General features: G+C 44.2%; 1 protein-coding gene across 5 annotated transcripts in view; it reads left to right on the top strand.

Moving 5' to 3' along the window:
• Nucleotides 1-11,045, top strand: part of LOC119461692 (calcipressin-2) — a 29,968-nt gene extending 18,923 nt beyond the window's left edge. Inside the window, exons 4-6 of one of the 5 annotated variants that reach the window (XR_007468225.1) lie at nt 1,334-1,429; nt 1,531-1,795; nt 5,048-5,180. Coding sequence is in view for 3 of the 5 variants with exons in the window: in XM_037723058.2 (XP_037578986.1) it covers nt 5,048-5,187 (140 nt within the window). In the remaining 2 variants the exon portion in view is untranslated. The other 4 variants (XR_007468226.1, XM_037723058.2, XM_049671906.1 and 1 more) reach the window with 4 other exon arrangements.
• Nucleotides 11,046-12,451: the final 1,406 nt, after the last annotated feature.

Below are 12,451 nucleotides of genomic sequence, written 5' to 3'. Positions count from 1 at the left end.
TCGCTGTTCCAGTGGTTAAATACAGCGACCCTTTCATACGTCTCCAGCCAGCTTTCCGCATCCTCAAATGTTGATCCGCGGAACGTCGGTGGCTCCCGGGCGTGCTGTAACACGATCGGTGTAGGCGGCACTGAGGCTGTAATGGTTTATGCGGTCGTCGTGGCCGTGCACTTCCTGGTCCTCTCGGGAAGAAGTCCGTACTCCGGGGGTTGGTTTTGTAACCTGAGGCTAGCTCGATGCTCTGGGACAACGTTGGTACTCTCTTCGGGGTTCGGGCTTGGATCACGGCTTTTCGGGGGCGTCCAATGCTTGGACACAAAAGCACCACCACCAGATGTCACGTAGTAGTGACGCTGAAGAAAACAGTCGTAAAACTGTGTATGACGAAAGATTCTTTATTGGGCGAACCTGTGCCCACAAAAGCAAGCTACACTCAAAGCACAATGATAGCGGGCGAACACAGTCGGCGATCGTCGAAAATCTGATCAGCGGCGAAACGCGTCGGCTTTTATACCTGAGTCATCGAAGGTTCTAGATTAATCCCTGATGCCCGCATGTCTTCCAGAAAGTTCTAGACAATTCGCGTCGGTCACACAATCAGATAACATAAGCGTCGGTGAAAACAGGCAACGGAAAGAAGCATCGATAACGTTCTAGAAACCTCCGACACAGGCGCGTCCTGCGCCGAGCGATAACGTTTAACATTTGTTAGCCGGTGGAAAGCGGCCATCGGTGAAAGATAAAGATTTATACGTGTCAATACATGGAGAAGCATGTTATGCTTGCAGTCCCATCACAGGATGCATAAATACAGAATGTCCACCCCAAATCATTCTAGGAATGGCAGGAGCTGTGCTGCGTGTTGAACGTGTTGGTATTCGAACTTTGATAGCATTTTCGGAAATAACACAAATCGCCGTGTCTACGTCTCCCTTCTGTCCTTGTCTGCTGGTGCTGAAATGTTATCCAAGGCAGGATTATGTCTTCCTTTCCCAGAGGCACAAAATGAAGGCTCCTTTGTCTGAAAAAAAAAGAAAGAGAAAGAAAAGCTAAGAGGGGCAAGTTGGAAACCGTAAAGTGTAAGTGGCCAAATAATGGCAAATTTCTTTCTAGAACACATTGTAAGCGGAGGATGGTAAGTTTGCTCTGAAGTTACCTCCTTATAACCTAAATGCAGGTGCATTGATTGAGGAGAAACCAGGCAGAAGCTTTATGAGATCTCTGTTAGAGGATATCCGCAATGCACTGGAAAACAACCACAAGTGAATTAACAGTCCTTATTTGTCAGCCTTGAAGGACTGGTGCAGTACAACTAGCTTTGTGGCCTTTTCAGCATCTTGCCAGAGTTTGAGGGGGGAAAGGAAAAAATCATCGTTAGTGCATCTCCAACGCAGCTTCACGAGGCAGCAGCCTGGCTAAAGGAGCACAGGTGATAACGCAAGACTAGTTTGATGACACTTTCGAGTCTTCACCAGCTGTGTGGAGCAATGTTCTGAAAAGTTAATTTAAGAAATGTCCTCTGCTTCCAAGGTCGGATTAACCTACAGGCTAAAATGGCTGCAGCCCAGGGCGCTTGACTGCCAAGGGGCCGCATCAAAAGTGTTCCTTGACGGGCCCCTCAACGCTTTTAAAGAGCTCCTCACCAGGACCCTGTGCGAAATTTTGGTTATACACTACAAGTTGTAAGATGCTGTCCAGAGAGCGTTCTACTAAAAGAATTCCTAACAACGGCTTAGTAGTTGCCAAAATAGAAGCAAGCAATGGCTGGTGCAAGGAGGCAACCCGCCCTTTGTACGTAAGGCTCTCTTCCTTTGTTGACCAGCGCCCGCAAGCGACCTTTTTCTCTTCCCTTCTCCCATATCAGAAATGAGGGTTCACATCCCGGTAGATGCACTTTCTGGTATTCGCCTACATTAGAGAGTTTTAGCATGTCTGGTATTCCAGTAAACGCAAACGAACTGGGCATTTCGCTGGATGGGCGGAGCTTAAATGTGAGCAGTTGGAGCAGTGCAGCCACTTGGTGGTGCAGAGTTCAACCAGACAACAAACACAGAGCTAATATTGCAGTAATCAAGTGTATTCTACTCCGTTGCTGGTGTAAATTTTTGGCAGTGGCTTAATCGAGTTGCTGCTGAAAATTTACACCAGCAGTGAAGTGGAATGGGGGGGCACTTGTTAACTGCATTAATAGTTCTCTGTTAGGTTGAGCTTTGTGCCGCTAGGTGGCTCCTCCTCGCCGGCCACTCACGCTTACGCCCCCGCTCATCCGATAATCCGCCCAAACTGCCCACATTCGCCAGCATACCGGTCATGCTAAGCTCTCTATTGTGTGCCCTACGTGCAGAGCAATTTAAAGTTTTGATGTATAACTAAAATGTTTGTTGCAATGCAACACGTTTCCCTTTTTCCTGAGTGATGGAAAGGGAGTACTTCGTAGATTTGAGACTATCTTCACAGTTAAACAATAGCAGTGTGCCTGTTAGACAATAAACATTAGTAACAGCCTAACAGAAGAAAGGAAACACATTTTCTCAGAGCAGGACTGCTGCAATCGTTATCAAGATGCAAGGTGCTCTTGTATGTATGGTGATAGGCATGTAACGTTATATCCGAGAATAAACTTGAAAACAGCAAGTGAAACGTGTAACAGTCTAAATATTGGCCATCTTAACCGATCATTGAGATCTTGGTCATCATCAATGGGGCATGGTGGCAAACTTAGCCCCAACCCCCAACTTTTTTCTTAATCTGGCACTGTCTGCTTCTGCACTTTGAATAAAGCCTCATATTATTTAGCTGGTTTCGAAATGCATGAAGAACATGGAGGACTGGCCAAAATATTGCCATTCCTTGAAATAATTAGAGCTGCAAGTAATATTATTTCTACTGCTAGTTATTAGATTCATTCATTCAAGGGGTTTCACATTCAAGATCAACGGTAGTGCTTTGATACATAACACATTATACTGCTCCAGGTTAATTTTGACTGCCAGGGTTTGTTTAATGTGCACCTAAATCTAATTACCACACGAGCATGCTTGTATTACGTCTCCTAACGGAATGGGGCTGCTGTGACCAATAATCAAATGTCACCTAGTGCCAGTGTTGTACACGTTCCTCAAAAACAGGAACGAAAGCTCGTTCCTTCCCAATATTGAAACGAGTTCCCGTTACAAGTTCCTTTAATGCGAAAGGAACGCGTTCTAGTTACACTTCTAACATTGGAACGTGTCGTTATATCAACGTTACATTAGAATTTTTTTTTTCAATTAAAATGTAGTGTCGGATAATCCTGAGGGAAAATAAAATCAGCAATTAAAGCTCACATCGAACAACGTATATTATACGAATTTGAACATCGCCAACAGCAGTTTATCTAGAGATAAAAAGAATTCGAAGAAATGCTCTTATTCGAATTTGTTCAGGGAGCACCGGACATACTCCAGGCATGTATAACTGCAACTTTGCGCTTCAGATGTGCAAATAGAAAGTTACTCACATGCATCAAAATAATTAAATTTCTTGCACAAGAAACCGCATCGAAAGGAACAATACATAGGCGTTTAATAAATGCTGATTCGATATTGCAGTATGAGTGGAAGAAAGATGTCCACTATACATATTCGCAACTTAGCAAAGTCCCTTGTTTGAACTCAGCAAGAGTTGCATCTCGATGTGGGTGTCTGGCAGACGAACCCATTTCTTCATCAGCACTTCGTTGGCAACGTTGATGAGCCGTTCCACCGAAGCACTTGAGGGTACTGCCGTGCTGTACTTGAGGAAAAGTTGGTTCAGTCCATCGAAGTTCATCTGTGACAGCGGGTAGTCAACTGGTACTAGCAGGTACCGCAACAACTCATCCTGTTCCTCGGCTGGAAGGGTTTGGTGCCCGAACTAGAAGAAATCTTAGGGCGTGGACGAGGTGGCAACATCTTCACTGGCTGGTTTTATCACCGCAGCCAGCTCTGTGCTTATGTTAATGGTCTACAGGGAGGAGCGTCACATGACAGGCAAGCGGTAGTTCTTTGCGCCTCATGCAGTCGCCTATCCGCCCTGCATGATGTGCTGCATACGTACGTGCGTCTGTTCAATGCCGTGGAACGTTTACGTTTCCTCTGCCATTCCTTCATAAACGTAACGAGTTACCGTTACAGTTCCACCGACCCTTAATGGAACTGGTGGCGTACCTCCGTTCCTTCCAAAAGGAACTAGTTCCAGGAACGCCGTTCTGTACAACACTGCCTAGTGCTCAGTAGCGGAATGTCGTTGTTGCTAAGTACTTCTAATTGAAGTTGTCAATGTGCAAGTCTTAGTTACCATAGTGTAGCTTCTGTTTCAGAGGCTATGAGAGTTCTGGGAATGTTGAGAAAGCTTACATACAGACCTCATACATACTATGTATGTAAATGTATGTAAGCTATCAGCTTACCTACATACATTCAGCCTCTAAAATCTGTACAGAAGTATATTTATCTTGGTCAATCAGTCACGGCGATCCAGATCACGAGAAGCAAACTTACTGGAGGATAACAGTGGGTTTGAAGTGCATACGACAGGTGCTACTAAGTCATGATTTGCAGTTTATCGCTATCCTTAAAAGTGTACAGTCGCTGCATTCTACCTGTGCTAAAACTTTGTGGTTAACAAAGAAGCTAAGGTCTGCCCAATGAGCAATGGAACGAAAAATGGTAGGCTTCTTGCTAAAGACTGACAGCGGTGTGGACTAAAGAGTAAACGGGGGTAGCCGATATTCTAGTTGACATTACAAAGGGAAAAAATGGAGCTGGGCAGGCCATAGATAACTGGTGGTCTCTTAGACTTACAGAATGGGTGCCAAGGGAAGGGAAGTGCATTCGAGGACTGCAGGGAACTAGGTGTTGGGCTGAAATTCCAAAATTTCCTGGCATAGGAAGCAGTTAGCTGACACGAGACAGTTACTAATTGGAGATCACTGGGAGAGGCCTTCATCCTGCAGTGTACATAAAATAGGTTGGTGATGATAATGATGATAACCATGATGACACACAGACTGGTGCACTTCTCGCAGGCGAGCCACACGAGCTCCACCCAGCTTCAGAAACACAGCCGGGCATCGTGGTGCATGTCTGCGAGGAGGTGGCCTCGGCAGGAGCCCAAGCGGGAAAAGCCCACCTTCATCCACACGCCCTGTCCCGATCGGCAGTGTGATGAATCGTCCTAGGGCTGCAACCATCCTGCTCCTCGTAACCACAGCTGGGGCAATGCAGTTCCCCTTGAGATTTGTAGCTGTCGTCGTGCCTGGTGGAAGCTGCAATGTGTGCGATACCCGGGCGGCTGCCTTTGTGGGGCTGTTCTCATGACCAGGCATCACTTCCGAGGCATCAGTGTCGGTGTTCACCACTCACCCAAACCAGTGATTCTCAAACAGTGGTCTCTCGGCTATTTAGAGTCTGCGAAGGCATTTTGCTATGATATAAGAAGCCACTATTCCTAACACCTCCTTCTTTCATATCCAGATGGAACAGCCAGATGGGGTCATGCGTGTCCAAAAAGTAATTGTACCATATTCTTGTGCGACCCCATGTGCATTGCCTTAAATCTGTTTCAAATTGAATTTGGAAGTGACTACGTAAAATATTCATTCCAGATATTGTCGTATGCATGTGGAACTGTATGAAATGGTTTAATCATATTCTTGCAGTTAGGACTAATTTTATCAACTGTCATGTCATCACAGACGGCAAAAAGTGCCTGTTAAGTGTGTTTCGAATAACACGAGTTGACATGAAAATCTGGAATGTATGGTCAAAATGCCAACCTAGCACACGATGGCACATCTTCATCACTGTGCTTAGGCAATGAAAAAATGTCTTTTTAGGTACAGAAACATGAGAAAACGATTAGTTTGTCCATATATACATGGAGGGATCTTCAGCATCTAACCATGGTATTTTATAGTTTTTTTTTTCTACTTCTAACATACCAGTTGGCAATAAGAACACGCATGAAAAGCTGTCATGTCTGAGCTGTCTTCAGATCTGACAAGAATACTGGGTGTGCAAGGTATTTGAGGACATAATGACTTTGCAAATTGTCATTGATATTTCAGTCAAAATCAAAATATCTGTTGCAAAAATCTTTACACTTTGTCTGCTACTGCTGTTGTTTAGGTCTGTTGAATTAAACAATCTTCTGCCTGAATTGTTGAATCAGTTCACCTGCAATAATGGCTGCATGCTCGGATCGAATAGTGCCTGTTGATGTTGGGCAGTGCTTCTGCAATAACAGCTTTTAGCATGTTTTAAGCATTATGTGGTTGTTTGTTACCCCAGTAACACTACACTTACAGCATCATAGCTGGTTTGTATAGAGAACTAGGTCACTGTATTTAGGGTGACGTGGCCTCAGGTGTTCACAGCTAGCGTTGTGGGTGCAACCAAATTTATTTCTTAGCAGTGGCGTTTAATGATGTCATGCGCAAAAAGCTTGGCTACTGAATCTGCCCCTTGATGCTTCTTCAGAAATTGGCTTTTCAGGGGTCTCATTCATGATGGCCACCACCTACTGGCGAAATCGCGTCTGACCACTGGCAGCACTTATTCTTTTGTCACAGGTGATAATCAGCTATGAACACTTCTCTTACCCTAAAAGCAAAGGATTTTTAAACTTTTAAGAAGTTGGCGATCTCAAAGGTGCTTCAGTCTGTGTGTTAGGCGACTAGGACAGCGTTTGGCTGCATCTCCTGTGTCAGACTGGAAGCTGATACCCTAGTATAATTGTGCTGGATAGGTGACAACGGGGTTGGTGAAGACAAAGTTAGACCCCTAAACAGATAGAACAAGAATGTTACTGTCTAGGGCATTCAGAAGCTGTGTTCTCAAATACCTCATGCACCCGGTATGTGAATCGCACCTTTCTCGGGACTATTTGAAAATATGTTTTGTGCTAGAACAGCAGGATGCATCAATGACCATGAAAAGTTGAAACACGCAAGCTTTCCCAGGTTAATATGTTACGCATGTCAATACGAAAAGCCAAACTTGCAGTCGTATTAGTTGTGGCAACTTATCCTGTCGTCATTGTAATATCCCAATGCACCATTCCTGCCAGCTAGGTCTTGCACTAGACTTTACAGGCTGACAAAAGGCCTCCAGATGCATTTATTGTGGAGAACCACCGTTCACGGTGAACAAGACCCTTTGAGCACATGTCCCGTCAGCAGTGCTTTCACATCTTCACAGCATGGACAAAAGAAACATTTCACCATTAACAAACACCTGTTTCTGCAGTGAGGCATGATACTGAATGTTGCAAAAGGCAAAGTATATGTTGAGAACAGAGACCATCGTTGAACTGTCAATAAACGGTGGTGAACGCCTGCATTGCCTATGGAGCAACAAATCATGGCTACTGTACTGGTAACAGATTGATTTGTTGAAGAGATGATTGATTTATTTCAAATTTTAACCTTATCATCTATGCCAAGTGGTCGTCTGTATGGCTGTAGTGTGATTAGAATTGATAAAAAAGTATTTGTTGCAAAAGCATGGTCTATGTGACCTTTGTTGATACTGAAGGAGTAACATGCCAGCAATAGGTGTAAAAGCAAAATACAAGCTTCAAAGCCACTTTATTATCACACAAGATGCCATTGTCAGTCCACCCAAGGCTAGGTAAGTTGCTTAATAATCAAGAAGCATCATATAGAGTTTGAAAGTGAATTTTAAAGTAAAGCGGTCAAAAGTTCTGTCCTACAGAAGAATGAACCAGATGCATTAAAATTACCGTGGATCTCTTACTGCCATGCGATCATGAGATTGACACCGCAGTTTTGGTGCAGAACCAAAATATGGGCATTTGGCCTTCGTTTTCACTTCTTAATAAGCCACCATCATTTGCCAAACAAATGACAAGGGAGTTTCGAAAGAGTAATCGGCCAATCTGGCCTGTCGTAGAGGTTTTGTTTTGTGTGGGCTTGTTTGTTTCATTTTTAGTTTTTAGGGCACCCTGTTACCTAGCAGTATTGATGCCAGCAGCTTAAAATGGAGATGTTTGTAAGTAGCATTCACATAGAGTCGAATTAGCTAACTGTAGCGTACTAGATAATTTTTCATTTTAGTTTGATGATTCAACTAGCTGCTAGTGGTGTGTTGATGCTGTGTGATGGTCTGCAAGTTCAAGGGCAACAGCAACAAAAAAAAACTTTTGCTAAATTGTTAATAAATGAGTAGCATACACTACTGGAACTATCTATCTTGGCAAAGGTGCAGGCTGGTAAGTCAGATTTTTTTATTAGCAGCCTTAATATAGCACTTAAGCAGACAATGCATGCACCTGGTGGTTAGCGGATGTGACGCTAGTCCCAGCACATCTTATCCGAGACTTTTGAGCACACCTCGGGCGGTGAGTGGTAATGGTAGTGGTTCGTCTTTCTCTTTTTTTTTTAATAGTTTCCGTTTTAAAAACATTTGCAAGCCTTTCTTGATGCATACGCTCGGATTTCAAGCAAGATTTTGCACAGAGGCTGCTCTATATCTATGCTATCTGGAACTAGGCTTCTTGCACAGCCCAAAATTTTGTTGCTGTTGGCCTTTAACATTTGTTCGTGACCAGAGTTTTTGTTTTCTTGAATAGCCTAGCATTCAGGAAAACTTGTCTGTGATGCTTATCGCCCTCTTATGATGTGTGCGCTAGTCCTATGCGGTCCATTGCATTAAGTGGTTTACGCTGGTGACTAGCTCTCCATCTTCCTGCCTGATATTGTTCTTGCTTTGCTACATGGCACATATTGCAAGAAGTTTGTGAAAATGGCATGCCACCCATCAAACTTGTAGTAGCATTGTTGCCTTTGCAAGTGTAGTAGCATTTGCCAGCTTCTGCGGCTGTGCATAGGAACTTCAGTAATTGCTTCTGCTATGGCTTTTGGACACTAGTATATTGGCAATTGGGTGTAAGTGCAAGCCTCTTTTGCCAATTTCCTGTGTTATGGCTATATATTTTTTTAATGTGGACAAACCTAAAAACAGCCTTGCTTGATTTTAATATCTGTTATCATTCACTGGTAATGTCAAAGCACTCTGGTTGGTGTCTGGTACAGAACCTGCGATTAGTGAACAGTGGTGATAGTACTGCTTTAAATCGTTACGCTCGCTTGATGAAACCTGCTTGTTGCAGCATTAACAGGGATGTAAATGTTGTAGTCAGCATACAGACAATGTTGTGGGCTGGCACCTTGTAAGTGCAGTGATTTGTTGGACCTGCCGGTGCCTCTCGGTCGCCAGCCGTGCAAGTACTTGGCACCGGTCAGAAGAACCCCATAACTGGCAAGTGTCGTGTAAAGAAATCTCAGCATCTGGAATGCTCCAGCCATGTCGTTGTTGTTGTTGGTTTGCGTTTGTTGTGTGCCACGCGAGCATTTATGCAATGTTTTTCTCGTTACGTGATACAGAGCCTAGCAAACTCATGCTTCTGCTGCCACAAAATGTTGTCTGCTAACCGCCAAGCTGGCTGGACGAAGCTGTGATGATGATGATGCAGTCGAATCCTCACTCGCAGAGCAAATGTGAAGAATGCATGGCCACGACCACAGTCAAAAAAGCTTTAATTGTCCAATTGGTTTGCATCCTGGATCCCAACTCCTCAAATTTTACTGAACTGGTTGCAATATAGTTGGGATTGCGTTTTCAGGATGCGAAACAGCTGGACCTGTTAACTTTTTTACTGCGATCTGGTGGCTTTGCCCTGGAGATTGAGTTCAGCTGTGATAATTGCTGCAATTGTAACGTTTGGCACTGCTCACTTTTTTAAGTTCTTGTTGACTGAAAACACACAGTTAGCCAGTCAGTGTCTTTTGTTATAGGTTCTGACGAGCCACTTTGCACGTTGCAGCAATGGTCACATGGTATGAGCACCATGTTGTTTCAAACAGTGCAATATATGAGAGAGCTTATGAGCAAGCTTTGTATTTATGATGTGATTACAATGTAGCCTAGTATCTGTCTCATGTTTACGTTGCAAATACTGTATTTATTGTGCATGATGCTTCCAAATGTAACTATATGTGAGAGAGAAAGCTCCCTGAAGGGGGAGTCAGTGTTGTGGGTGAAGCGAGCTGAAGATATTCTTCTATGAGAGTTAGAAAAGGCATCGTGAGAAATATTAAATTAACCTAAATATATAGATTGCAGTGTCAGTGTTTCTGTGAGTACGGGCTTGGCGAGCCAGAAAGTATGCAAAGTAAAACAGCGGGAGGCAACGGCACTTTGAAGCTCTCGTACTGGCTCACGGTAGCATGGTGGATTCTGGCTGAGGCTGATTGGTTGCCGATTGACAGAAGGGTGTTATTTCGCATCCGAAATGAACAAAAACTCAACCCGGCATGATTTCTGGACCTTTCCTGCACGAAAATATACCACAGGGAAACACGCTATGAAATTAGTGACAGTGCTTTAAAACTCAGACCGCTCGGAAGCACTCGGAGATTCAACCCGAGAGCGTGTCTGCTGTCCGACAAAATTAATACACCATGTGACTCCTCTGATTGCCCTGGGAGCAGCCAGACATTCTGATTGGGCAGGCGTTTTCTGGCTCCAATCTCGACAGCGCTCTGCATCACTGCAAATTACAGTCGGAGCATGGTACGAACCAGTCAAATGTACCATAAGCTCCAGCAGCTCATTCTTTGAATATGCCACAGTATTTGAGTATTTAAGCTCGGGTAAGTTTCTTGCTTTTGGGCTTCGTTTCAAGACTCTAGCCGATTGCTAAATGCTTAGAGGCGCATTGTGTTTTGCATATTGTGTTGCGCTCGGGCATTTGGACAAAGCCATGTCATGCTACTTGGCACACTTTGCTCTCTAAAAGCGACACAGGCTGCTTATGTATAAAACAAATTTTTGTTCAAACTGTTGTATATTCTTTGTGTATTTATTTATCTAGCTGTTCAACGATTGATTGTTGTTGCGCTGACAGTGCTGCTTTGTTTTCATACATTGTTTGCTGAAAGGCATGTTGTTTACTTTTTTCACCTTGTTTTGGCTTTGATAAAGCTTATTATACAAACTGAAGTTACCAGTCTGGTTTTCTTCATTCCATGTCTTGCCAGATGTATTGTGGGTAGCCACAGGCAAGCGAGGTTATGTTTGCCATCACAAATACGAATGGCGGTCTTTGCACTGATTTCATCCCAAGGAGAATGTGCATTTGGGATATGCTCGTGGCCAACTTTCTGTAGCGATGAAGGGAAAGCTACAGGAGCAGAGATTCTGCGCATGTGTTACTGTGCTAAGTAGTCCAGCAGCGTTTGATTTCTTGGAACAGATACTGGGAATCATTGTAGCTTCCTTGTGCAACAGTTTCGCATTTGCCTGAACACAGACAATAAAAGCAGTAAAATAAGCCAAATTTAACACTCATTAGTGTATTTTTACTTACTTTGCCAACCCGCCGCAGTGGCTCAGTTAGCTAAGGCATTGCACTGCTGAGCACGTGGTCGCGGGATCGAATGCTGGCCCCATTTCGATGGAGGCGAAATGCAAAAACGCCCGTGTACTTGCGTTGTAGTGCACGTTAAATAACCCCAGGTGGTCAAAATTATTCCGGAGCCCTCCACTACGGCGTGCCTCATAATCAGAACTGGTTTTGGCACGTAAAACCCCAGAAAGAAGACTTACTTTGCTGTTGTAAATAACATGTTTGTTTTCCCGTCCCCAACTTGGGTAACACAGATGAGAATGTGGAATTTCTTCCAGGAGCGCTCTTGTGCACTCTTTGCTTTCATTGCCACAGAAAGTTGTAATGGACCCTGAATAGTATAGTTGTCAACTTGTATAGTTGAGAAGCAGCAGAGTACTCTTTTGTGTTTTACTTTTGTTTATTCCTTCATTGACGCAGCAGCAGCAAAAAAGTGCAACCCTTTATAGGGCCCCTTACCAGGGCATATTGGAAATTTTGGTTATATGCTGGAAATTGTTACATGCCCTCTGGGGAGTGTTGTGCCGCAAGAATTTTTCAAATCAGTTCATTATTGACGGAGATAGAAATGTTTGAATTGTCACAAACTCTGGATTTCAGGAGGTGAGCTTCACTGCTAACATGAACATCCTCGCCACTTGTCCCGTCTAGCCTCCGCAAGCAAAATTTCTTCCCAGCGTTCTCCCATACCAGAGCCGAACGATCGCGTCACGTACACGTCACAATCCCCGCATTCTTTCTCCCCCTTTTTTGCTCGCGTTTTTGCTGCACGGCGCACTTCTGGTGATGGTATCGCGCGCGAGCTGTTGCGTTTGTTTCGTTTAGGTCTGTGCCCGATATTGCGAGCTGTGCAACGAGAACACCGGCGTTGTCTGGCTGCTTCTGTGAAGTGGATCCCTCAGTGCGCGCACGTTTGGAGAGGCAGGCCTGGCTCGTCGTACCGCTGGCACCAGACTAGCGGTATAAGTCAGTGCCACATGAACACTGAGGTAGAAGCGAG

This window comes from Dermacentor silvarum, chromosome 8 (assembly GCF_013339745.2).
Source record: "Dermacentor silvarum isolate Dsil-2018 chromosome 8, BIME_Dsil_1.4, whole genome shotgun sequence".
NCBI classification, from domain to species: domain Eukaryota; kingdom Metazoa; phylum Arthropoda; class Arachnida; order Ixodida; family Ixodidae; genus Dermacentor; species Dermacentor silvarum.
The sequence above is the reverse complement of the archived record's forward strand: the minus strand, read 5'-3'. Positions and strand labels throughout refer to the sequence as shown.